This window comes from Platalea leucorodia (assembly GCF_965183815.1).
Source record: "Platalea leucorodia genome assembly, chromosome: 5".
In the NCBI taxonomy this organism is placed as follows: Eukaryota; Metazoa; Chordata; class Aves; order Pelecaniformes; family Threskiornithidae; genus Platalea; species Platalea leucorodia.
Window position 1 is genome coordinate 74,392,186 of NC_138827.1, and position 26,903 is coordinate 74,419,088.

At 44.8% G+C, this 26,903-nt stretch overlaps 2 protein-coding genes across 5 annotated transcripts; one reads left to right on the top strand and one right to left on the bottom strand.

Annotated features, from left to right (window-relative positions):
- On the bottom strand, positions 1-17,626 carry CYP20A1 (cytochrome P450 family 20 subfamily A member 1). 4 transcript variants are annotated; one of them, XM_082312875.1, is made up of 13 exons: positions 17,544-17,626; positions 15,645-15,694; positions 15,391-15,557; positions 10,143-10,288; positions 9,297-9,464; positions 8,513-8,591; positions 6,737-6,852; positions 6,287-6,341; positions 4,760-4,880; positions 3,771-3,882; positions 3,063-3,127; positions 1,070-1,159; positions 1-900 (listed from the first exon to the last, which is right to left on the bottom strand). In XM_082312875.1, the coding sequence occupies exons 4-13, from the start codon at positions 10,269-10,271 to the stop codon at positions 750-752; spliced, it is 1,086 nt and encodes a 361-aa protein (XP_082169001.1). In that variant the 5' UTR covers positions 10,272-10,288; positions 15,391-15,557; positions 15,645-15,694; positions 17,544-17,626; the 3' UTR covers positions 1-749. The 4 variants fall into 4 exon arrangements, with proteins under 4 accessions (XP_082169001.1, XP_082168998.1, XP_082169000.1 ...); XM_082312872.1 differs by lacking the exon at positions 17,544-17,626 and adding an exon at positions 16,377-16,482; XM_082312874.1 differs by lacking the exons at positions 9,297-9,464; positions 17,544-17,626 and adding an exon at positions 16,377-16,482.
- On the top strand, positions 16,569-26,891 carry LOC309591087 (alpha-aspartyl dipeptidase-like). The gene is made up of 8 exons (XM_082312876.1): positions 16,569-16,692; positions 16,782-16,870; positions 18,103-18,177; positions 18,763-18,842; positions 20,255-20,428; positions 21,915-21,974; positions 22,803-22,885; positions 23,430-26,891. The coding sequence occupies exons 1-8, from the start codon at positions 16,592-16,594 to the stop codon at positions 23,506-23,508; spliced, it is 741 nt and encodes a 246-aa protein (XP_082169002.1). The 5' UTR covers positions 16,569-16,591; the 3' UTR covers positions 23,509-26,891.
- The last annotated feature ends 12 nt before the right edge of the window (positions 26,892-26,903 follow it).

Genomic DNA, 26,903 nt, shown 5'->3' on the forward strand with positions numbered 1-26,903 from the left:
GGTTTTATTTCATTTCATTATATTATTACTGATGCTTCTGTTTTCTCAGGGGCCAAACCAATTTTATTCCTCTTGGTTTACTAGCATTTCTCAGTCATCCCTTCTCTTGCAACCCCACAGCATGGCAAGATTACACAGCAAGAGATCCTGTGGCGCAATTCCCGCCCCACTTTTATTTCTCTCTTTCTCTCTCTCTCACACACACTCACACATACTTCTCACAAGATATATCTGCTCTTCTTGACAGTTATAGCTACAGCTCAAGGGAAGGAAAGACACTTTGAATAAAAATACCTATATAGAGAGAAAGGCTTTGTCCTTGTGCCTCCAAGGTCTTATCTAGCTAGGATCCATGAAGAAGCATTCCACTGGATAAGAGAGGCAGTCTTATCAGCTCTGGCTGCTGTTGGAAAGGGGCTGGATTAACCAGAGGTCTGGTCTTTTACTAGCTGGCACCCAACAGTTCATACATACACCACTGCAAGGTTTTGTTGCTTCCTTTACAATGGTTTGGCCAGAGATCCAAAAGCAAATGTAAAAAAGGCATACAGATTAAATCTACTTTAATATGACTACTAGTTGAGTTAGAAAAAGTACCCAAGAGAGGTATGTGGTTAAGAATGTGGAAGGTAACAAAATCTGGATGTAAAATTCCTTGGCTGAGTCAATGCGGCGCCAGCATGATTTCCCCTAAGACCCTTGCTCAGAACTCCACTGCTGGCACTTTTAGCCCCTTGTTTTGCTTGCTCTTAGCTTCTCTTAGACACCGTTATCCAGGCTTCCTCCTTTGGTGAGGTTACCAGCTCATATTTGGTCTCCATGACTTGTCCTTTCACTGGGTGGAGATACAGTTTCCTTACCAGGACGCTCAGCAGAACTGTAGCCACCATATAGGCAAACCTGAGGGAAGAGGCAGGAAAAAAGAATAAAAACCTTGCTATGATGTAAATCTGCCAAAGGACAACTGCCAGCTTGGACAGATTGTCTCAGCAGTATCAGGAAGAGGCTGAAAGCACCTTCTCTCCTGTCTGCCACAGAGACACACAAAGACCTCCTTCCCTATGCTCACCTCAACTCCGGGCACTCCTGGCTTCCTGAAAAACCCAACAAAGAGAGGTTTTTCATGGCCGATTCCTCACTGAATCTCTCTGGGTCAAACCTACCAAAGACAAAATACGCTGAGGCTTTCTGTGCAGGCACGTGATCCTTTCCCCGGACACACGTGCACACACACACAGGTGAGAAACTGGCAACAAAATACAGAATCTCACTAATTTGCTCTCTCTAAATCATGCTGGGTAATTCCACACAGATATAAGAAGGCAATTGTGCATCCACTCCATCTATGTCCCCAGCTGGTCAGCTGTGTCCCAGCTTGGTCAAAATGCTGATAAACTGAGTTAGTGTGACACGGGGCTGGAACTAATATGCATGACCTCTCAGCAGTGGGTATTTAGCTTGAGTACACAGCTGAGCTGATGCTGCTACCTGCCCTCTATTCCCCTCCAGGGTACACACAATCTGATTTATCTCCCTCTCTCTCTCTCCTCGTGTCCCTTCCTCTCTCACTTCCAAAAATATTTCCCTTTTCTCCTTGCCCCTCACCCTTCTCTTCAAGCAGCTGGTGTGTGTATATGTATGTGTATCTGCTGGGGGAGGGAAGCTGGTGACTCATTCAAGTGAGAAAAGTGGTTTCCAGCATTAGGATGGTGGAGGCTGTGAGCCCTATTATCCAGGGCTGGCATGAGTTAAAACAAGATTCCCATAATCAACTAACCACAGGGAAACTAATAAAATATCATTCAATTTAAAAATAAAAAAACAAACAAACAGGAATTTTGATGGATGGAAGGCAGTTCTCTTTCACTTTCTGCTAAATATTTCTGCTGATACTTCAAGCCTTTGGCTCCCTGCCTAAACATCCAAGCTCTGCTTCTACCAAGGTGAAAAGGCACGTGGGTGCTGACCCTCAGCAAAAGCAGCATCAAACTTACATTCCCCCTGAAGAGGCAAATTGCAGATGTTATAATAGGAAAGAAAATGCAGCTGCCTAGCAAAAAAAAATAGGGAGGGTACAGCGTTTATAGCCACGCACAGTGTTTTTGTACAGTAGGTAGGTGAAAGGATCACAAACAGCTGATCTATCTCCATCAGAGAAATACACATCTACCTCAGACTAAACCTCAACATCAACCTCCTTCTCCTTGGAATAAACACAGTGTTCATAGGAGTCCTCACTGTCCCTCCCACGAGGCCTCAGCAAACCCTTCCTAAACACAGTGCGTGTCCTATCCTAGCGGGCAGCCCCTGCCAAGATGCTTGTAGGTCGGTGCATCAATGCCTGAACCTTTTGTAAGAACTACACTTGCAGGAGAGGACAAGCGCTGTTCTAAAGGCTCTGTTCTTTTCTCCTAAATCTCAGCTGTCGGTTCTCTCTGTCTAGAATAGCTGACCTACATTTTTTTCCCAGCCCAAGTGAAGTAAGTCAGATACGTGTTAATATTTGCCACCTGGAGGCCACAGGAAGCTACAGCAATTTTTTTCTCTAACCTCCAAAATACTGGCCTGGATCCAATTTTGTTTTCACAGATAGAAGTAATGAGGTAGCATTGTCCTTCCCCCTGAAAAAACAAAACTTTAGACTGACATTTCCTCCCTTGCATCATTGTTTCATGATGACAAGCAGTGATCCCAAAAGCCATTCAAATCCCTGTTTCTCTCTCACAGAAAACCTTAAAAAGAATTTACCAGCATTTGCCAGGGAAGCTGTGTGTATGTATGTGCGTGTGTGTGTGTGCGCGCAAAAAAAAAAATTATTAAACACATATACACATGCAGACTGGAGCATGGGAGGATCATGATTTGAATTGCCCCAAAATCCCACCCATGGAGACAAACAAACCAAGACCTTCATAAATTGATTTTCTTACAGACTCCCTTTCATCTCCAAAATCTGCTTAAGGCACGCCCTGCAGCCAAACAGGCTATGCTGTAAGATCTAAAGGATATTAACTAAAAAAAGGAAAGGAGTTAGTTGCAATAAAAGTCTTGATTCTACATACTTGTATGATGATGGCCATGACGAACTATCCTGCAGCATCACACCAAGCGCATAAAGCACAAGTGTCTGCAAAGAAAATTAAGAGATGTATGTCAGAGCAGAAAGAAATGCACAATTAAAGACACCTCTGGACAGTCCTGCTGGATGATGATTATTCTGTAGACTACTCGTATTTATTAGGTGGATTAAAAAGATAATATTATATATTCATCTACAGATTTCCATAATCCATGCCCAGATGTTAGGATTTTAACTTCTAAGGCCCATGCTGCAACCGTTGGTGGTTAGAGAGGGTCTGATCCCGTTCCTCTACTCTTGCTGGCATGTATGCATGGACTACTCTATTCTCTGCAATGGAAGGTACTATTTTGTGTGGGAAATATGGGTGATATGATCAGGCCTGAAATCATGCTTTTTTATGCAGAACTGAGCCCATAAGCCCCTTTAAAAATGATTCATCCCTGGTGGACCCAGAACCGGAAGCAAATCTGCTCAGCAAGAGAACACGAATTCCCAGAGCCTCTCCCACAGAGGAACGGCAGGGCAAACTTTGAGCTAAATTGTACTTTCAGAGGACAGCGCAGCTGCTCAGGTTCAACAGTGTCAGAAGAAATGGTCTTCCTGCCTCACCCCTCCGCGGGAAGAAGAGGAAACAGCAAATTCCCCTCCAGGAAAGGAGAGTGGGCTGGTGCTCCCAGTACTGCCCTACCTCTTTGGGGATAGTATGTTGGTCAACTCTGCCCTCCAGCTCCTGCAGCTGTGCAGCAATGGGAGTAAGCTTTGCTGTTCGCACTGTCTCACACAGGACTTGCCGACAGTATCTGCAACCAGTAAGACTTGGTTAGTTTAACCCTCCCAGAGAGAAGCTTGTCCACCTCCTTGTGGCAGCAAGGAGAGCTGAGTCACCTCCTGCATTTAGGGTCACACTCTGCTCCCGGAGCCGTCTCAAGCCACACTGAGGCACTTCTTTTTCTGGCAAGGAGTTTCAGCATCTTTGCAAGAAGCATGAAATCTCATTATCAGCTTTTAGGGAAGGTTATCGAAATCTCTCCTCACCACACTTTTTTCAGATTTTAAACCAAACTAACTCTGCTAAAAAGCATAAACACACCAGCCCTTTTCCTGGACCTCTCACCTATACAAGAAGCAGCAAGAAACCCACATACTCACTACTCCCTTACTGAACCTCTAACACCAGTCCAAATACAAAATACACCCAGATGCATGAAAAATAAAGGCACGCTGTTGACCAGTCATCATCCTACTTCTGTGGCCCTTTGAAAAGATTATTCCATGCTTTCTCTCTAAATATGTCTAACATTCATCCAACCATGAAAATCACTGATTACCTCTACTTTTGGAAAACTAGGACAGAAACCAAACAAGACAGTAAGCAAACAAATTTGGCCTGGCAGCCAGGGCACTGATTCTGTGCTCTCCTCTGCTGACGAACCTAAAGGGTTTCCTATAGACAACATGAAGACAGCAGCTTGGTCCCCATGTCTGGAACCCTACAGCAGATTCTCTCTGTGGTGCAAGTCATCCTGTGGTTTGATCACTTCCAGAAAAAAGAAGGGAGTAGCTTTTGGATGCCTTCTCCTGACCCAGTATAGGCTGGGCATCAGCCTCCAGCACATGAAATCCCTGTCGCCACCACATGAGATAACCTTCCTCTGCAGTTCCTTCCATGGGACCCACCTGAGCTGCTCAATTTTCTCATGTGTAATTGGTCCCTTCCCCAGAACGCGGTCCATCTCCTTGTAGAGGTTCTGCTGAACATCTTCTGAGGTTGTCAGGAAGTAGACTACCCAGGTACACACTGGGGAAGAAATCAAGACAAGAATGGACCAAGAAAATTCAATCCTTTACAAACTGCATTCAGTTTTCTTACTTCCTGTACTTGCAACATTACTTTTTGACCCAGAAAAGGGTGACCTCTGTTCACAGCAGGCTGTACTGATTCTGTATTCAGTGGCAGGAGTAAAGGCTGAACTCCTATGTAACAACATGCCCTGCAAGCTAAAATTCTCTTTCCAATGCTATGAGGAGCTTAGGGAGCTGTGCAGGAGGCTAAGCCATTCAGCCTCACAGCTCTGGGGAAGGGATCACACAGCCCAGCAAACCCTGGGGAACCAGGGTTATTAGACCAACCATGCAAATGAAAGGCTGGTTTGTCCAAAGCATCAGAAAATTCCCTTATTTAGGGGGCTTCCCCAGCACATCTCAGGTGAGTGTTCCAGACAGCCAATGTCTGGGGCTCCTGACAGGGAGCGAAGAGAGCAGTATAGCTCTCTGCAGCAGGATGGCCAGCACTTGTCTCCCCTACATCTATTTTGTGAGGTACTCAAGAGATATCTTCAATAGCAGAGTGAAAAAGAAACCTTGTGTAAGAAATAAGTGTGTAGGATGCAGTTTCCCTAAAGCTACAAGGAAATGTTTCTACCACTCCAAATTGTCTATTCATGAGAACTATCTGGAATCCCTGAGGAGTCAAGCCCCTTAAAATTACAGTCTTCCTCAGTACTTGGAGAGGATATTCTCTGGGGAGAGTATTATCATAGTTGCCAAATTTACTTTCCATGTTCTTTAACACCCAGCTGCACCTGGGAGGTTTTCTCTGGAGTCCTGGCCCCACTGGCTGAGACACAGGGCCTGATAATCATCCCCCTATCATAAGAGATTTTACACAGTTCCAGTATGTATTTTTATTTGTTGGTTTTTGTTTTGTTTGTTTGGGGTTTTTTTCCATAAGTTTTGCACCAATCCCAAAGTAGCTCCTTTGAAAGTCTTCCATACATGGAACACACCTATCCTCCAGAAATTCAAAGCAGCCAGTGAGATTCCAGCACTCTGCTCTAATTTTCTTCCCACATGCTAGAACCTATTTTACAACATGATCTTTGTGGCTTACATCTTTTGGTGCTTTTTCATCAAATTTAGCATCAGTTGGCTGGGGTTAGAGTGCAAGTGAAAAGCAATGGGAAGAAATTCTAAGGTTCACCAAAAGACTGGGAAGATTGTCAAACACAGCTTAGTTTCAACTCACTAGCTGTGAGGCTGTGTCGAGAGTCTGCTGTAAAATTAGCTTCTTTATGCATCTGTAGCTCAGGAGAAATAGAATGATGAATATAATTTTTTATTAGCCTAGAATAAGTCTCATGTCATCACACACAGTTTTAGACAGCTGAGTGTAAGGATGGAAAGTCACCTACAATCTGTACTTACAGTTAGCAGTGATTATGCATCCTGCCAAGGAGAAAATCATTGTATCTTCCAGAATCTAGGAAATAAAATCTACTTCAGAGAATGAAGTTCATAAGACTGTAAAGATAAGAAGTGCACATTCTCCATTCAAGTGCATGAAATCCCTTTAGTGCAGAGAGCAGGCAATACATCTAGAAGACACAGACTGAACTCTACAGAACTTCCACTGGAATGGCACGTGAGACGTGCTTAATACTAGCATACTTCAGGTTTATAAAAATAGCAACAAAGCAGTGGCAAGGAAAGCTACCAAAGTCTAATGCAATTAAACATTGTAGGAATGGAGAAACCCTGCTTTAGTAAGGAATCTGACCTAAGATGCAAAAACTTAAATTAATCAAAGGCTACAGTGTAATGAGCTTGTAATAGCAAAAGTCCATTACTGTACAATGACAAAACAGCTGCACAGACCTGCTGGTCACTCAGGTTCCCCTGCAGCAAGGTGTCTATAAAGACATGCCTGTTGAATGATTTGCCTCGGCGCTCCTTTGTAACTTTCCTTAAGGTTGATTCCATCTCCATCAGAGCTTTGGAAGGAAAAATAAATGTTTATTTTAAAACCTGGTCATCCTGAGTGCTGCAGAGAAGCAAATCCATCTCCTCCAAGCAGATTTTCAGACCAGCTGTCCCTGCTGGGCTCACTTACAGAAGCAGCCTCTGTTACATGTTACTGTCAATTTGGAAGGCGGTATCTCCAATTTAGTTGAAAATGTAGGAACCAAATAAGACGGGTTGCCTATAAAAAGCCACCCTTACAGGTGTAACTGAGACATGTACTCTGTGAGCTGAAATCACGTAAGGGGAAGTCAAATAACAGTTAGTGTTGAACCATCAGAGAACGTGTTTAATCAGCCCCCATAAAAAACGTTTGAGCCAGATAACGTTAGCTTCATGGCCTGTAGAGTTATAATTACTAAAGTGTTACAGCACCTCCAGCCACTGATGGTCTCCCTTTTGCTAGGGGTTCTACAAGCATGGTGCAAGAGGATGGCTCTGTGCTAAAGAGTCTGCACAAACAGAGAAGAAGGTGGGGAAAACGTGGGAGGATTTTGGCACAAATTGTCCACACATCTGAAGATATCTGGGTGCCTGGTGGCTGTTGTGGGAACCGGGGGGAGTTAGGGACCTAGATGCCATTGGCTGTCTGATTTAAATGGCCTACTCAAGACTATCCAGGAAACACGGAGCAGCAGTTGGATCTGAAACTCGGTTTACCAAGGCCCAGTTCAGCCCCTTCATCTTAGAACTACCCTTCCTCCCTCCTCTCCGCATAGGAAGGCCAGCAACACTTAAACACCAAGCCTCACTCTCTGGAGTTTGTGAAATTGTGTCCTAATGCATCACCCTACTACAACTCAGGAACAGTCCTGAACAAGTGCCCAGGGGACAAGCCCATTTTAATGGGGCAGCAGTTGTCCTCAGGTTCTGAAACCCACAGAACCGCCAACACAAAGAAGGAAACACTGGGTTTGGAGGATTTACAAGCAAATCCTTAAGTTTTAGATGCAAGCTACTTTTGTTTAACATCTTATCAATCAATAGCGAAAGGCTTTAACTACTAACAACAAAAAAGACAGGACAACTGAAAAATAAAGTAACTTACTGTGAAATATATGAGAAATAAAAGCACTGCCATAACAGACCTGAAAATGTTGCCTTATAATAGCACATCAGAGGCTATCACATGGAAGGTATCCATCAAAGCAGCACCTCTGTACTTGTGTCTTCTAGCCTGTGAGTGACTGTCTGGCAGCACATTCACCAAATGGTGCTCATAAGAATGACCATACAAGCCAAACCAAGTGGCTCCATCTGTCTCCACCTAGCACAGTTGTCTGCCTCCAAGAGAGGTCAAAAGTGGACACTGGGGAACAGAACAGGAAGGGAGCAAGCACAAGATACTTCCCAGGATCTTCTATCAGCCTCCACACTGGACAGACCCTAGAACTAGACCTGAAACTAGAGTTCTAGTCCTACAAACTTCTTGCACAATAGCAGGCTTGTCACTCAACTCCAAAACAATGATCTTATGCAAGAGTAAGGAGGACACATCTGGTAGCTTATGGAACGATGATTAACTCTGCAGAAAAGCCAAGACAGCTGGAAAAATTAAGTGCTTCCATACACTAGCTAACTCCAAGTATTAATCAGAGCGGGAGGAAGACTGTGATTTTAGGAGGAACCTACCGTCTTCGTAGAGCTTCTTCCTAGTCATGTTTTTGTCAAGGGACCCATCCAAGAAACCTTTCCCAATCTCCGACCAGATCTGAAAGAACGACAGAGAGAAGAGCATCATCACTCACCACAGGCTGAGACTGCCGGGACTCTTCTATTCTTCCCTGTTCAGGAAAATAAAAACACCAAATAAAATCAAGACTTCCTGTGAATATGGAACTGGTCTCCTCTTTAGGACACCATGTCCCATTCCAGATATTATATCTATGATAGCTGAAATTGAGTTGAAGTGAAACAACTATAATTACAACTGTAGGGGAAAAGACATGGGAATCTTGAATGGGAGATGGAACTGTTTCTTTCCCACCCTATCACCAGCAGATCTAACGTCCTCATGTGTGGACACAGCTTGGGACCTCCTCAGATTTTCCTTTCTCCACAATGTGACAGAGCCTTCAGAAGATCTTTGAAAAGGAGAAGTTCCACTGGCATTCCTAGTAGAATTTAACTGACTTAGGTACCAAAAACCTCTCCACTGCCATTGGATCTGAGTTCCCGATCCCCACAGATCCTTTAGAAACACCTTAGACTAATGACAACAGGATCAGCAGTTGGATCTTTCTGATAGTTTCAGCGTGGGACAATTGAGACAGAGCCCTCAAGCTCTTAAGCTTAATGTTAGCTTAATGTTAAAGTCTCAGCAGTAGCTTGTACTAAACTGTACACAGACACAAGCTGTGTGCTCTTGGTGTGGAAAGATATAATAGGTGATTTCCTGGCTCTTTGTGACACTTACTGCATCATGGTGCCTGCGGAATCGGATGACTTCCCGGTCATCTTCAAAGCTGCTGCCCATAGCTGTCTGCGTGACAGACTTCATGGCAAAGCCCAGCATGTGCTGGCAGAGTGGCACGTGTTGTGCCTCAGGGAGGGAGAGCCATTTGGCTAGCAACTCTTCTGACAGCTTGAGAGGGAAGGAACCATTAGTTGGCAGTAATATCAGCAGCCTATTTACCAAACATACCCTGGAGACATTCCCACCCAGTTCCTAAGGCAGACCACACTTTCATGGCTATGGCATGAAGCTACACTCTTTCCACGGTTTATTTCCATTGTTAACTTGAACAGTAACATTTTAGCCTCAAATCTTCTGCCTCTTCCCAAGGTTTTCCCCCAACAAGGCAGCCCTGTCCTCCTCTCTTCCTTCCCCTTCCTCTCAAAAGAAACCTTAAAACCTTCAATACTAGTAGCTCCAAGCTGGGAAAACAGATAATATTCTGGCTGCTAGACTGAATCAAGAGAACAGTTCTTCAACTGTTTGTGGTCCCAATAGTTGGTTCCTTTCTCCTCCCTCCTGTCCTGGGAAATAAATCTAGAATTCAGATGCTCCAGTATCTTTAACTGCATCTGGTATCTTGGCATAAAAATGCACCAAGCTCAGCCCTTCCCCCTAACCCACTGGAGCTAAGAGAAACCAAACATTCACACCGTGCTTGAACAGGCAGAGGCTGTTTGCTGTCTCAGATGCTTATAGTTCCAGCACTAATTTGAATGTAGCTCCTTTATCTGAGTGATCATTCTCACTAAACTTTCCCCTGTGAGCCACACAGGGCTACTCTGCTGTACAAAGGCAGTTACGCACCTTCTGGATGAGAGCAAAGTTACTTTGCAAGGACTTGGTCACACCATTTTCATACAGCTTCCTCCTCATGTGGCTCTCTCCTGTATCCCCATTCAGGCTGGACTGATACCTCAAGAGGGACTTCAGCATTGTCTCAAAGGGATCCACTGAAAGCAAATAAAGGAAACACCATTTGAAAGTCAGGCAGTCACACCACACAGGGATGATGAAAACAGCAATCTCTTTAATCGAGCGCTGCTACTTCTGGGCAGTGAGCAAGGCATGGCTCCTTCCCCCAGGAACAGTCTCTTTGGGGTGTCAAGCTTCTCTTGCTCAGTGTTGGCTGGGACCTCGTAAGGTCTCTTCTCTATGGCAGGGTACCATCCTGTGATCAGCTCCCCCTGCAGAGGCTGCCTGCTGGCTCTATCAAGTGACTCTCTAGTAATAACGCCTTGGAAGATTGTTCCCAGCCTGCCAGTTCCCAGCTGGTTGTGCCACTGACTTGGTGACAGCAGTAAGCGTGGCATGCTCCTTCCCCTTCTCCTCCAGCCTGATCTGCAGCCCCTCTAGCACAGTCCCCCTTGACATCTGGTGTGCCCTCCTGCCCCGACCATGGCTATGCACCCAAGACATACCAGCTCGCATGAGAGACTTAGACAGAGATTGCTCTCTGCACTCCTCACCTTGCTTCACAGCCCCAGCAAACCTCATTTGACACCCTAGTGCTCCTGCATTATTTCTCTTGCATGCACCGAGTTCCCTGCTGATGAGCTCTTCCCAAATTAACACCTACCTCTCTCAGTCAGGGCTGCCTCCAGCAGAGAAACTCTTACAGAAAACAGTACCCCACTAAGATACAGAATGCTTTCTACTTCTAATCACCTTACTTTCCACCTTCCTTCTGCACAGATGCTTGCAACAGTGTACAAACTAGACAAAAACACATATCCTCCATCTTCCATATCTGTGACTCACTTCAGTTAGATTTTTAACTCTGAATTTCACCACCAGGGGCCTCTACTTAATAAATTTGCTGAAGTGTATTAGGTGTCAATGCAAAAGTGTGCAATAAAGCACAGCATATGCTTTTCCCTTTTTGTAAACTTTTCTGTGGGTCTTGCAGAACTGGCAGAATCTTTAAGGAACTAATTGGAAGCAGCAATCAGGGGGTTTTCAAGAGGGATATTTTCACTGTTTATCACAGTCTGTTATTTCTCCCAGATGGAGAGTGAAACCTCCGAGGCATCAGAAAACATCAAGGCTGGGCTAGACACATATGACTCTACCAGCTGGGGATGTATCTAGGATTCCCAGCAGAGATCAGGGCCTCATTATGCTACTGGACAAACATACAAGAATAGACAATTCCCACCTGCGGAGGACTTACTACCTAATGACACAAAAGCAGCTAATGAGGCCAGAGGCATGAATATGGTAAACTTTCCTAAATGCTCTTCTCTCACATCGTTTCCCTTCCAATGTTTTTAAGCTCTGCATCTCACCCTCTTTCCCACTTCGAATGACAAGGAGTATGTGCATGTGTCTTTTGGCACAGCAGATGGTACCTGCGGCTCTCCATGTGGAGCAGGCTGTTATGTGGCTCTAGCTGCTGCTGACAATTCCTCCTCCAAGGTACTTTGCCATGGAGTAGCTGCTGCTATTCATGCCACGATTCCCTGCTGACTGTCCCTGGCAGAGCCAGGCACAGTACTGGGGTAGCCAGAAAGACACATGGCTGGTGGTAAAGCCCACACAGCAAATCTGGCAAGCAGAGGCATTTGGAGAGGCCAGAGGATGCTTAGCACCATCACCTGCAGAAACTGCAAAGCCCTCCTGGTGCATACAAAAGAAAACTGCTGGATCAGCCACAGGCTCCATTTTTTTCTCCCCTGTCCCTAATGCAAACTGGCAGTCTCATGCCACTGATACATTCACTGTTGTGAACTCAGGACTGCAGAGCCCAGGCTGCCCTTTGCTGAGGGCTGGTCCTGCTTCACTGTATTTGGGAAATGGCTATTTCTCCACAGCTATGGGAGACTAGTGACTCCACAAGGCACAAACCACCCCTTGGAGATGGAGCTCTGTCCTGCCAGAACTTCCACAGACTTCTTCCTTTGTCCTTCTCTTGAAAACATCTCTCGGGTTACATTTTCAGTCCTCTTAGTGAAGCATATCAAAACTTCAACTGTTCCTTCCACTTACAGGGAAATCTTCTCCCTCATCCCAAGAACCTCAGAGTGCTGTCCTGGACACCATTGTAAGTAAATACGGAGAAAAGATCTAACTCTGGATAGTCAAGACAGATGCCAAGTAGAACTGAATATCAGAGATGGAAAGGACCTCTGAAGCTGCACAGTACCAATGCACACAGAACAGCAATGAAGCGGTCCTGCTCAAACAGGCCAGGACCCATGGCCCCATCTCCAGCATTCAATGTGCTTCAGGTGCATTGTCCCAACCCAAAAGGCAACATTGACTAATGGGAATTTTCCAAGTGGGTCTCTAAACCCATTGCTCCTGGCAATCCTGAACTAGTCCACCCTCTTCTCATCCACACCCTTTGCAGGATTGGACTGCTTCCCCAGAGCCTCTCATGGGAATCACCAGTACCAGCAGCGAAGTTTTATTTCCTTTGAATTCTCCTTGCAAATTAACCTTGACCAAGCTTTAAGAGGCCATGAAAACATACCAACTTCAAACACTGCTTTAAGCATGAGGAAAAACAGTCTCCTGGCATTGGGAACCTGTTAATAACTATGAATGCAATTAGTCCAACTTCAAGGATCTCATGAGAGATCCACTATCAACTCCTCTCTCTCTTTTGATCTCTCCAAGAAGTTTGGCCATACCTGTGACACACACATGAGACAAGAGGAACGTTTCTACGCTACCTGGAGCCAAACCCTACACCTCAAACTTGGAAACCAACAAGCAGGCACCTGTGAAGAGCAGCTCTGGTCTCAGGTACCCCAGCAGACTGAGGAGGAGTCACATAGCAAGAGTTTTCAGGTGGGGCTGGAGAGTCAGGAGTTGGATATAACCAAGGCCACAGTGGGCTGCCTCCTGCCCCACAGCACTGTGTGCACAGAAGAGATCCAGGCAAGGCCAAGTCTCCAACAAAGCTGCAAGCTGCCCAGAGCCAGTTGGTGGCTGAGAGCTACTACAACACCTATTCCCACTCACCGGGAAACGGTACAGGAACTGTTTTGCTACAGCCACTCAGCTACTATGTGTTGTCTATACATCAAAGCTCCAGGAAAAACAATCAGTAAGACTCCTCACCTCTAATAAAGTTTGAGCAGTTCTGACAAGCATCAGTGCTAAAAGGAAAGCACTGATAGAACTAACGTCGCTGCATTTTCAGGTCTGAGTTCAGTACAGATCATGAGAACCCTTCTTCTTAAGCCTGCTGCTGCTGCCTTTACGAGGATCCCCTCATAAGCTCTTCCTTCTGCTGGGCTGAACACACTTTCCCTGGCTCCTCCTGCACGACAGGCTCCCCACTCCTCTGAAAGCACTGGCAGCCTTTCTTTGCACTTGCTTTATTCAAAATCATGCCTGAGTACAGAGGTCAGAGCCGTACACAGGATTCCAGGCCTGGCTCATGTTCATCTTGTGCAATAGCCTAGATGCTTTCCTCTCTCTACAGAAAATACATGACTCAATGCACCCTTTTCTTTTTTTCCATGGCCATGTCATCCTGCAGGCAATTAATAGAGCCTGCTCTTGCTCCTCCTCTCTCTGTTTCTGCTACCCCAGCCCTCAGGGGTACCCATCTCCTTGCTCCAACACTTTCCCTCACTGTGTTGACAAGGGGTCCCAACGTGACGCCACCCGGGCAGGCTGCTAACGTAAGTGGGAGTATTTCACTTCCCCAGCCCAGCATTTCTCTTTCTCAACACAATCCAGCCTTGCTCCCTCTTTTACCTCTCATATCCCATTATCTCCAGCTTCAGTGATGACCCAAGCAGTGTCCAAGCAAATGCTGAACTGAAACCCTGACAGAAACACATTCCTATCACTTTCCTTGTCTAGAAGTCTAATTATCAAAGAAGTATGGTGTGCATTTCCTATTTATCGCCACCCTTAAAAAATTGTTTGGCCCTTGGCACAGCAGGACACCAGACTAGTCTGTAACTACCTGGGTCATGTTTCCTGCATTGAAGTCCAGGCACGCTATTTGTTTTTCTCCAGTATTTGGCTACTCCCAAATTTAGTACATTTCTGAGAACTTGCCTGCTGAGGGGCCTGTCACCACTTCTCTGAGCTTTGAGAAAGTGACTGTCTGCTCAATTTCCCCCAAACACACTTGAGTGCATTCAGACCTTTCAGGGTGGGTTTCCACCTTCTGGAGTGCCATTGCTATCGACTGTGTCTTGCTGATCTTCATTACTCCCACTCCTTTCCCAGATCATCACCAATTTTTTTGAGTCTGTCATGCAACTGTACAAGAAGCTTACCCATCACCACCCCAGCATAAAGTGACACTGAGGTATCTGCCTGTGCCTAAAGACAGCCTACAGTATCAGGTCAGAGGTGTGCAACCAGCACCTCATTCAACCTTCTAAGATGAAAACTGGAAAAACAAGAGGTTAAATCCAAGCATCAACTGAGTTAACTTATTGTCTGTGACCACCTTAGGAAGCAAAACATCCACCTAGAAGACTTACACCATAAATTAAAATATCCTCCCAGGACTAAGAGGGTCAATTCAGCTACCGGCACCACTGACCGCTTCCAAGTCTGGAAGATCGCTAGAGGTTTTCAGCACAAAATTCTACATGCCAAAGAAAAACAAAAGTTAAAAAACTTCTTCAAATAATACTTTAAAAACCTCCACACTGAACCACACCAGGAAGCTATCACAAACTAGCACAGTTCTTTTCAGACTTAATTTAGCAAATTTCCCCCTCTTAAATTGTATTTCAAGCTGCTTTTAAAATGTATGTCAAGTTCCTACAGGATCTTTGCCTTGCTGTTTCAAGCAACTAACAAGCGTGATGCTTTCCATAAACATTTGCCTATAGGTAGATGGTAAAAGATACAAGCATACTAATTTCTTGATGGTCATTGGACAGCAGCAACTCTTGGTCACTGATATTCAAATCCAATAAGCAGGACCAAAGACATACCTGAACCACCACATCAGCTGCAAATGAAGTCTCATTTTCTTTCTGTTTAGAATGAAACCCCAGCTCCCTTTGACATAAGATGCCCAGCAAGGCCAGAAGGAACAAATGGACTCAAAGACAAGGCAAAGGGCACTTACACAACCGGTTGGGGTTAATATGTTGTTTTAGGAGATCAATTGAGCCAAGGCTGACAACAAGACGCCTTCCAAACCAGAAAGAGACCAGCGGGCCATATTTCTCATGAAGGTTCACCAGGAACTCATGCAAACTGCTGCTGGCAATGATATCTGGCAGGTTGCCATCCCTGAGGAACACAATGAAGATATTTGGTCATGAACAGCATCCACTGGCAAGGCTGAACTTGATTGATATGAGGATGGAAAGCACTTACTTTTCATCAGTTGGAGCCAGCCCAGGGATACCTGACGCTTGCCTAGATGCCTAGAGAGTAAAAGGAAATGCATCAACCTCCTTGAACTCAGATTTTATACAAGCCCCACAGCTTTCCGGCAGGAGAGCTGGATTTTCCACATCAGTACTGCTGCACTACTTACAAACATTAAACAAAAGCTGGATAAGCCACATCTTCAGGCCTCAAACCTGCTAAGGCTTATGAAGCCAGTCAACTGTAAGTGCGTGCCCGGTCCCACTGGCTAAAACAGGATTATTCATCTGGTTAAATGAAAGATCCCTGCATAAAGGTTTAAGGGGCCAGGTTTGCAAGGTGGATCTTACACCCAGGTTTTGCCCTGGAAATCTCAACACGTGCAAAACGGCGAGGTGAGTAGATTAAGCCTCTCTCAGAGGGATTCAGCGGGGCATGCAAAAGATGAGGCGTGCCAAAGGGAGGGCCGGCCGGCCAGGGACGCCCTGCACGGCAAGCGCTCCCGCAGCCGCCAGCCACGTCCCCGGCAGGACCCGGGCCGCGGGGCGCCCGCGTGGGGCACGGCCAGGGCGGGCCCGAAGCCCCGCCCGAGCCCAGGGGACGTGGGAAGGGGCCGGGGCCGCCCGGGGCGCGGTGGCGGCTCGGCCCCGCGGCCGCCCGCTCCCTGCCCGCCTGCACCGGGGGCCGTGCCGGGCCCGGCCGTGCCGTGCGCCCTCCCCCCGCCGGCGGCGGCATTACCGGGTAGAGGTAGAGCACGGCGCCCACCAGGATGAGCAGGAAAGTGACGGCAAAGATGGCGAAGTCCAGCATGGCCGGGCCGGGCCGGGGCGGCGGGAGCGGCGGCGGCGGCTCGGCCCCACCCCGCGGGCCGCCGGCGGGGGGGCAGGAAGGGGCGGGCCGGGCCAGGGCGGGCCGGGCTCCGCGCAGCGCTCGGCGGCACGGCCCGGGGCGGCATGGGGGGCCCGCGGCGCCTGCTGCTGGTCTCCAACTCCACCCTGCACGGAGGGGGGTACCTGGGCCACTGCCAGCAGCACATCAAGAGCTTCCTCGGGGAGTAAGCGCCGCGCAGGGGCTGCGGGAGCCTGACCCGGGCCGTCCCCCGCCTCCGCCGCTCTAAGCGCTCCTTCCCCTCTCTTCTCCCAGGAAAGTGAAGCGGGTGCTGTTCGTTCCCTACGCCCTGCACGACCGCGATGCCTACGCCCGGACCGCGAGGGAGAAGTTTGAAAGCTTGGGTAAGGCTGGCCCGCCCCGGGCGCCGAGCCCCTCGGGCAGCTGCCGCCGACACGCCGCCCCCGCCGCGGGGCAGCCGCCCGCGGGGGCCGGCCGCGCCGGGCCGGCACTCGCCAGCACTCGCCAGCCGCTGCTGTCAGAGGGGACGAGCCGGGGAGCGCCTCTGGGCCAGCAGCTCCGCAAGTCTGTTGTGCGGGGGTCCGAGGGGGTAGTGCTGCAGACAGCGGTGGAGAGGGGTTTGGCTGGCTCTGCTGCGCGCTGGGAAGCTACGGTCAGCAACGGGAGTGAGAGCAGCAGGGAGCCGTTTGCTAACTTCTACCTAGAAGTAGGTGCTTTAGAGGCCTCCGGAAGAAATCTTGTTGCAAACGCTTCTAACCACTTCAGGGAGGAAGTTTTTGTTCCTGAATACTAAGTGGCATCTTTTTATGCTCCTTAATCCCATGGGGGAACATTTCTTCCCATACATCTTAAACCTCTGCTCAAGCCATGCAACTACTGGCGTTAAGTGAAGACCGTTACTATAATGCACTTCAACCAGCCAGATATTTCCATGATGAACAGCAACTGAGCTTTGCTTCAAGCAAAGATCTTTCCAGAGCAGCCTAGAGTAACCTAATATCTATCACTGTTCAGGGTAACTTTGGACCTGTTGCTCTAGTAATAATCAGTACTCACTTCCCTGGGCAGCACACTTTGCTCCTTGTCTTGCAGGAAGATTGCTGCTATCAAATGTCCGTGTTCTTCTGGCTCTCCGGGCACCTCCTGTACTCAGTGAACCCAGGCGAGGCAGATCTGTCAAAGCCAGACATTTTAACCATTACAAAAAAAATACTCCAATCAGATATTTGCACTAGTAATGCTAGACCAATGATGGCACATACTGCTCAGACTCACAGCCAAGCTGAACACTGATGGCTTTTTCCTTATTTTCTACTTAGCTTGTAATGCTCAGCAGGACTTTGTGCCTCAGCCTGCACCTGCTGAGTGAAATGCTCTACTCTTAGACACCGAGCACGTATATCCATAAAGCAAATATTTCCTTTGGTACAGCTGGATGCAGAAGCCCTGCACTAATGTAGGACGTATACTCTGTTTTATGGTGTAGAGTTCTCTGAAATTTCCCTGGTTGTCTGGCAAGACATTTGGCTTGAGGCCAGGGGGGCAGGGAGGGATTGAACATGCCACGTTCTTCCGCCAAACTGAAGTGGCAAAGGTAAATACTTTTTCATTTTAGGTTATGGGCTGGACAGCATTCATGAATCTTGTGATCCAGTGGAAGCTGTAAGGAAATCTGAAGCAATATTTATCGGTAAGTTTTACTTTGTGCTCCCTGATGAGGGTTTATATAGGGCACTGGATTAGCCCTGCTCAGAGCTGGCACTGTAGAGACAACAATGAAAAAGTTGGGCCTAGCAATTATTAGAAACTACAGAAAACAGTACTTTAATTGGGAACAGTAAGACCCTAAATTTAGTGGTGGGGAGGAAAGTAGGAGAGATTTATTAATGGAACTTCATCTCGAGTAAGTTTCAAATTATTAATTTGAACAGTACTTCAGCGTTAAAAACATGATCATCACAGCTGTATCATCACTATATCAAGTCTAAGAAGATTCAGGACTACTGTGCTCAAACTGAGCATAGTCCTAATACCATGCTCCTGGGTATTAGAACAGTGTCTGCTGTGAAACAGTCAGCGTTACAAGAAGCACTCGGGGCATGAGCCTGTGGCCGGCCCAATGACCTTTCTTCTGGAGCTTCTGGTTTTCTGCTGCTCAAAGCAGGATACTACCCTGAATAGAGCATAGAAATCATTGAGCCTGCCAAGTTTGTGAAGGCTTCAATTAAAACTGGTGGTGAAAGCATGTTAAAAAACCTGGACTCTCTTTCTGCAGGAGGTGGGAACACATTCCGACTCCTGAAAGCTCTCTACGACAACTGTCTGATACAGGAGATCAGGAAAAGAGTTCTTGAGGTAAAAACTACAGGACTCAGGCCAAGTCAGAATGGCAGGAGCTCACGCATAAGCTTTTGTTCAGACAAATCCAAGTTGATTCTACATCTTTTCTTTTAATATACTTCAAATATTGAGCCATCTCATGCAACCTGGTGAACTGAAATCTGTGGCCAAATAAGGCTGTCATTAGTCACTGAAGCCTGAAAAGACTAAGGTCAGCAATCTGTCTTTCTAGGGCAGTTTCCCAGATGTGGGACTGCAAGACCTTGGGATGTACAATGCTGTGTAGTACCTTAGAAGTAAGCCCCTCAACTGAAAATACCAATGAAGAGCAGTGCAGGATTTAATCTATGTCCATAAACCCTGTTTTTCAGCTTGAGATGTCCACTTCGTACCTCGTTAATAGCTATAGATGTGTTCAAGTTGCAGGCTGTCTGCTAATAAACCAACAATAGAGTTGGATCCATACATGCCTTTTAGACAATGTCCTGTTGATGCTGAAAATGATGTAATTACCTTGGGTACCTCCTTGACCTGGAACTGAGAGCTGCGAGTGCCACTGAGCCCTTCTGATCAGCAGCCCTGTTCTGGCTGGTGAATCTCCTAAGGCACAGCAAAGATACGCCATCCATGGAGAACAGAAGCAAGGTGTTCCCCTAGCAAAGTGGAACTGCAAACGACTTCAGGCAGATTTATGCAAGCACAGCATGTTTGAGAAGGCCAGCTGCCAAGAAGAAAGGTTAGCTAGGCTGTCATAATATATAGAAATTCAGTGCCTGTTGTGGGCAGAAAAGCCAGAAAATGTTCGAGTCCCAGTGAAGTCTAGCTAGCTATTTGGTTATATTAGCACTAGTTCTCTCAAGATAGCTTATTTTTACAAATTGTTCAGCATTATCCATATACTTGCATGATTGTGTGGAATACTTCCATATACAGCATAGTATATAGTACTATGTACATAGCAGTAATACCTAAACTAGAGCTGAACTGGCTGGTCACGGTACTGGTAAGCTGATGCTGTGGCAACACTGTACTCGGCTTCAGATGGTCTGCTCTCTTCAGAAGCTAGTTAAAAGCTAGTTCAGATATCTTCTGTAACTGCAACGTAGAGAAGTCTCTCTTCTCTTAATAGTGAAGTCCAATATATGCACTGACAACCTTACCAGTTCTCTCTTGTGATGGGGTCACAGAGTTGTGAGTACAGGACATTCAACAGCTAGTGCTCTGACAACCATGACATATACAAACTATTGCCCACCTCAAAACCTGAATTCTTGTTCTTCTGCTTTTCACCTGTAAAGTTAGCAGTGAGATGAGCTAGAAGGACTAAGTCTGATCTGATTGCCGAGTGTCTGAGATTGATAGAAGATGCTACAAAATGCAGTTCCTAGTTGTGATACTGCATACTGATCATTGCTTTTGTCTTTCAGGATGGGATTCCTTACATGGGATCCAGCGCAGGAACTAACGTTGCTACCGTCAGCATCAATACTACCAATGACATGCCAATTGTTTATCCACCTTCCCTGCAGGCCCTAGGTTTAGTTCCTTTTAATATTAACCCCCACTACCTGGACCCAGATGTTAAAAGCACTCACATGGGCGTAAGTAAAGCATGCCAGAGCTAACACAGTAACTGGGGTGCAGAGGTGTAATGATAGCGTGCATTTGCAAGGCCTTACAAAGCTATAGAATGTCTAACAGCTGCTCCCTAGAGCAGTTGGAAATGCCAGTGCGGCAGTAACATTTTACTCCCTCCTAAAGCTTTTCTTTGAGTGGGAAGAGGAGCTGGCAACAGTATTACTGAGGTGGAACAAAGTGTTTTTCACAAACAGAAGCTGTGCAATGTCTGAAATACTGTTGCTTCGTACCTGGCATGGAATTGGTGGGGCAGGAGGGAAGATAAACTTGAAATGTTAAGATGCAATGCAATGCATTGTGTTTCTGAAAAGTCCTGCCATAGTCTGCCTTGCCTGCTGCTTGAGAAGACCTAACTTAAACATACATTAAGAGGCTAAAATATCTAAAGGTCCGAAGGATCCATCAGAACAGGGAGATCTTGAGATTGCGTGCAAACTTGTGTAAGAAAATACATAGGCACTAGTGTCCCTGCAGAAAGCACACCCTGTCATGTCCAGTACTGCACAAGCACGTACTAGTATAGCTGAAAGAAAAACACTTTAACCATCAAGCACAAAGACTAACATCTCCACTGTATGGAGGAGCTAATTCCTCAGGGAAGAGTTTCCGTGGTGCATCTTTTAACAGCCCAAATACTTTCCTCCTTGTAATCAACATTTCTTCATGGTTAGAGGAAGTATTAAGAATTAGGGGACACTGAAGAGATGGAAGATCAGGGTGTGCTTCTAGAATTTAGATGAAGTTGTAGGTATTCATTTAATCAGCTTGTCACTAGATAAGCAGGCAGTCTTTTCCCTATAAATAACTTTTGCTATTTCTCCAAGAGGAGGCTGGAAGCTCTGTGCTGTACCAAGTCCCTGCTGTGTTCCTGTATTTCCTTACCAACAAATCCTTCTGGTTTGATTTCTTTAACTACTGTTGCTCAGTTCAGCAGCAAACCCTCAGGAAACATGGCAGAGAAAGGAAATTCTTCCATAGAATACCTACTTGAGGACAAACAAACAAGCATATATTTAATCAGTGGAAATCCATGGTTCACTACCCCCTTTCATGAGGGTAGCATCTCAGGCATTTGCTTCCATCACCTTCCTCAGTGCTCTTGTTCTGAGGGCGAGCACATAGAGATGGCATTAAAAAAAAAAAAAAAAAAGAAAAAAAAACAACTGGATGAATTGAGTGGAAATAAGTTTTAAGGCTTTTCAGGGTTGGGATTGTGAGTTCTGTTTGATCAACCTACAGCAATTGCTGCTAGTGATGAAGGGTAGAATAGGTATCTATTAAAGTCAATCCTGCCACTTCCTTCAATACATTAGTCTAATGAAAGCATTCTGCTTGCGGGGAAGTGCCCGCTTTGTTTAATATTATGAAATTGCTCAGTGTCCTGCTACTTGGATAACTCCAAGTCCTACCTTACTACCTGGGCACCTAAATCTACACTCATTATTGCAGGAGACAAGAGAGGAAAGAATTCGTCAATATCACGAAGAACCAAACACCCCTCCAGTTCTGGTGAGTAGCAGTTCCCAGTCAGGAAGCTCATGGCTGTAGCATGGTAAACATTTTAAATGCATTCTTGCTAGCTTTCAGCGTGGGTTCCTCTGCCTGACAAGACTTACAGAACTGTGGCACGGAAGGCTAGTTATATTCTTGCTAAGAGCTTCAACCTTGGATTTTGCTCACTTGCAGAAAATGGGTTAGAACAAATGAAATGCATTCTGCCTATTAGATGCTTGGAGTCCTGTTGCCTAACACTGTATTTTGGGCAGCTCTGATCTTTCCAGTTACTGACCACCAGTCATACGTTGTATGTTGGGGGTGGTGTGCATGCAGATGGTAAGATACCTCCCCTTAATCTTTTTGCAGATATTCTTAACTTTACATTTTGTTTTAATCTCTGTAAGTTTCTGAATTTGCTCATTTAGTAGTATGTTCGTAATTACAGTATGTCTGAGGAAATGGGGCCTCTGGGTTTCCTGTCCCTGTGCTTGAGCTCAGAGTATAAAGTTTGTGCTCTAACAAACCCAGCTGGCTGTTGCTTGGCCCAAACTGGGTCTAAGAGTAGTGGTAGTGGAAGTAATTGTGGAAAAAACACATTTTCCTTTTCTCCTTAATGGTTTCTCCTTCTTTATAATACGGGAAAAATAAAATAAACAAGAAAACCAGCTTCTAAAACAAGGTAACTCACCTAATTTTGTCTTGGCGTCTTTGTTAGAAATAGGTGAGCGAGAAAGTAATTTGTAGTCATGGCGAGCTGCACTAAGACTGGCCTGATTGCGACAAGCATTCTAGCCTTTCAGATAGCTTGAAAATACTGTTAAATGTTTCCACCTACATTAGGGCTTGCGGGAAGGTGCGATGCTGCTAGTGGAAGGAGACAAGGCTACCTTGCAAGGAGTGACAGGAGCGCGTCTGTTTTTGAGGTAAATGCTTCATTTGAATTTGAATGGATAACCTCCTTCAGATAGAAAGGAAGAGAGACTTCTGTTAGACTCCTGGCACATGCTGCCTGTCCCCCACATCAGAAGTTACTTAATCCCTTGCTTCCATTTCTCTTTGGGGAAAACATGAGTATCGCTTTATGCTCCAAAGGAGCGGACAGTATGACAGCACTCTAAAGGATGTCTAACTTACTGGGTAAGTTCTATGGCATTACACCCAGTGATGCTTATGTTTCCGAACTATAGTTACCGTTCACAGAAAGCGCCCTAGTAGTCAGCTCTGTTACTGAAGGCCAGGGGAATGCCAGTTTGGTCCTAATGTGTTGAACTCTAGAACAAGGGAACTCATGTCTTTAGTCATACGAACATTACTAAGAAATGTAATGTCTATGTCCCATGATGCAGGCAAGGAAGGGAGCTCTGCTTGTTATGAATAAGGATGCCTTGTTCTATCCCTAGTAACAGATGGAAGCACAGTAGTCCTAGCTCCTGTGAAAGCTCACAGCATGGTTTGTCTTGTTTACAGGGGTAAGAAACCAACTGAACATGAGCCTGGAACAGATTTCAGTTTCCTCCTGATTGACAGTAATCTCCAGAATCTGTAGCCTTGCATATTCTGCAGCAAAAGTCGCTATATGGGAAGACAATGAGGAGGAAGGAAAGAGATGCTTCTAGACCCAGGGTGGGTGGAGAACCTTATCTTTATAAATAAAGATAAATATGCATTAGTGGGCTCTTTTCCCCACCCTAATTCATGTCTCAGACATCTCTCCTTCCCAGCAAAAAGACAATTTTTATTGCAATACTTGAGTAATCATAGCTATTCTTAGTCTGAAAGGGTCTGCACATTCATGTGTCCACTCTGATTCCTTCCCCACCAAAAAAAAAAAAAGTTACTTTAACACAATTAAGACTGAACACTGAATCAGCTGTTCCTGCTGCCTAGCTTTACCTGCTAAATGAAAGAATTGTTCATTTAGTGTACTCCCACACTATTAATTTCATTTTTGCGCTAATAATAAAAAGGAGAAGTTATGCATTCAATTACTTTTATTTGCTTCAGTCTCATGTTAAATATATACAATGCTAATTATGTACAAAAGTGTGCACATTAAAAATTGTCAGGTTACAAACTTGCAAATCCTAGAAAAGTGCAAAATTTTAAAACATCTTCCACCAAGCTGTACAGAAAAAAATCCATCATTAGCCAATATACACACTCTTAAAACGTACTGATCAAAAGAAGACATACAGTATACTCTTAAAGCACCCAGAAGGGAAAAAGATATTGCACAGAAGACTGACAGCAAGTTCATTACAGTGCCTGAAGGCTCATTTTTGAAAGTAGGTATTTCCAACACTCTTCAGACCTAACATTTAACTCTTAAAAAAAGGCATTTTTTGGCATTTAAAAAATCCATTTATAATCACATAATTGCACAATCTGTAAGAATTATTAGAAGACATGGTTAACTGTTGCTGTAAGGCCTTTGTTTCCACTCCCTCATTAGCTTTAGTAAAAATTCATCAAGCAAACTGAGTAGCATGACGGCTTCCATCAAAACACTGACCAAATGGAGGTAAGTCTTACAAGCAGCATTTCTCTAATCTCGTACTGAGCTGCTCCTGCATAGCGAAGGGTTGAATGAGAACAGGTATCGCAAGTTTTCCTTGAATTTTTTTTTTCCCCCTCATGGCTTTCTTTAAGCAACAGCTCACAGCTACGTATGACTAAAGCAGGACTGTCAGGTGCAAGCCTAAGTTTATTTTAAAAAGTTACTTCAAGGCAAAAAATATGGTTCCCTCAAGAGGAAAATACGGACTAGATAGGAAGCTAAATAAACAAGTGGCCTCTAAGTTCAGTTAGATCTATGATGTATATGGTTGGATGTTTTATATTTCAATCTCAAAACACCTTAGCAGCTTTAAACCATAATCTATACTGACAATCATGCTTCTGGGACAGAAGACGTGTTATGAAATTGTGTCTGTGCTGAGTATAATCCCAGACCTAAGCTCTGGAAATACTTGCCAAATTTCCTGAGTCCAGTAGACGAAAATAGAAAGAACACACAACTGGAGGAACTCTCTCCTGAAGAAAAGCAGCGAAACACTTATTTTATCTGGGCCATTTGAGTAAATGGTAACTAAAAGAAAGACATACCAGTTTTCTTCTACAGATGCACAGCAAAAAGGTGAATTAAAAACAAACACAAGGGTACCTTTGATTAAATACTACAAGCAGTTCCTCACGTATGGGGTGTTCAAGACTGCAGTAAGATGAATAGCACTCAACACAAACTGTGCAAAGCATGCTGTGCTGCCACTCAGAGGCATTTCTGCATTCAGGCACCTGATGACTATAATAGTGAAGAAGGGGACAACAGTATTTTACCAATTTCTTCTTTTTAACTGCAGTAGCTTTTCAGAAAACCCTTGCTTCCTTTAAAAGTATGTGCTAACAAGGGCAATTAAGAATAATAAGGGGAATTTGGCTCCTTGGGATGGAAGGAAAGACATCTTCCAAACAATTGAGTCTAACATTGGCATACAATGAACCCACATGCATATGACTGCACAAAAACTATCACTCTTCCCAAAAGGAGACTACTAACAAGTGTCATGTTTACAGCTGAAACCGGCATAGCTTTTAAACCAAAAGCTCGAAAAGCCCATTCTAGAAAGCACTGAAGCACATGCTTGAATTTCCACCCAATTAAATATAACCTTATGTAGTGCTTCCATCTAACAGTATTTATTAGATCAGGCCTTAGGTTCACATTAGGATATGCATTTATATGTGTGGGTTTTGTTTTTTTAATTCTTTGAAAGGAAAAAAAATTAAATATTCACAGCACCTAGCCTCAGCATCTAACCTAGCTAGCAAGGTGTGTTTAACAGTGGAAGAGAGGAGTGCCTTCAGGTGACAACACAAAGCAAGTGTACACCGACTCTCAATGTAGGAGCGGAAGGAGGCTGACACCTCCTCTACTCCCCTCCCTGGCTCTAAAGCTCCCTACCATACCATAATCCATATATAGATACACATTTTCAACTAAATACACATACACAGCAAAAGCTTTGTGAAGCATTTGGTTGCTGTACATGTATTTTCTAATGATTTTGTTAATTGAGATTGGGAAAGATTTGCAGAGGAAACAGGGAAGAGGGAGACGCGGTCTAGGGAAGTGAGGTATACAGCTCCCATTGACTAAGGCAAGAGTCAAAAGACGTACCTAATTATTGTGCATTACAAATAAAAATAAATTTATCGTTCCCGCAGGACTATCTTAAAGCAGACTGATGTAGGACTATTACCAGTCCCATACAGAATTTTTACAGTGCAGAAACTTAGTTCTTTGCACTTCATTTAAAGGACACAGAAATACACTTTAAAGAGGATCCTTAGAAAGCAGCCAATTGTCTAGGCTATTTAAAGCCTGTAAAGGCTTTGATAAACCTGTTTTGTGATAATATTCATGATCTAAGGTATACCGGGGGGTAAAAAGCTTGTTTATATCAATGTTGCAGATTAGCAAAACAATTGTAATCTGTGTGTGGGTGTTATTGTTTTGTTGTTTTTTGATTTTTTTTTCTTTTTAAATCAAACAGGCTTCCTAAAACCTAATTTCCACAATGTGTATTAACCATCAGGAAAAATGCAGTTAGTTTAAGATTGGGATTATTATTTTGCCCTGGTGTTGGTAAAGTATATGGATGATAGAAGATGTGGTTTCTAGATGTCCTATGAGCGGGTATTAGATAGCAATTATATTGATATAGAATAATTCACCTAAGTCAGATGCTAACTTGAACAGCACACATTTCGCTTTCTGAATGCTCATACAGTACAAAAAACTGCACAGACTAGATGAGATTCTTCACTATAGATAAAAAGACAACTAAAAATACTATCAAGAATTATAAGTAAATTGATAAAGAGAAATTCAAACATTTTACTTGAAATAAAGGAGAGATGTCTTCAAAATATCCTTTGGTA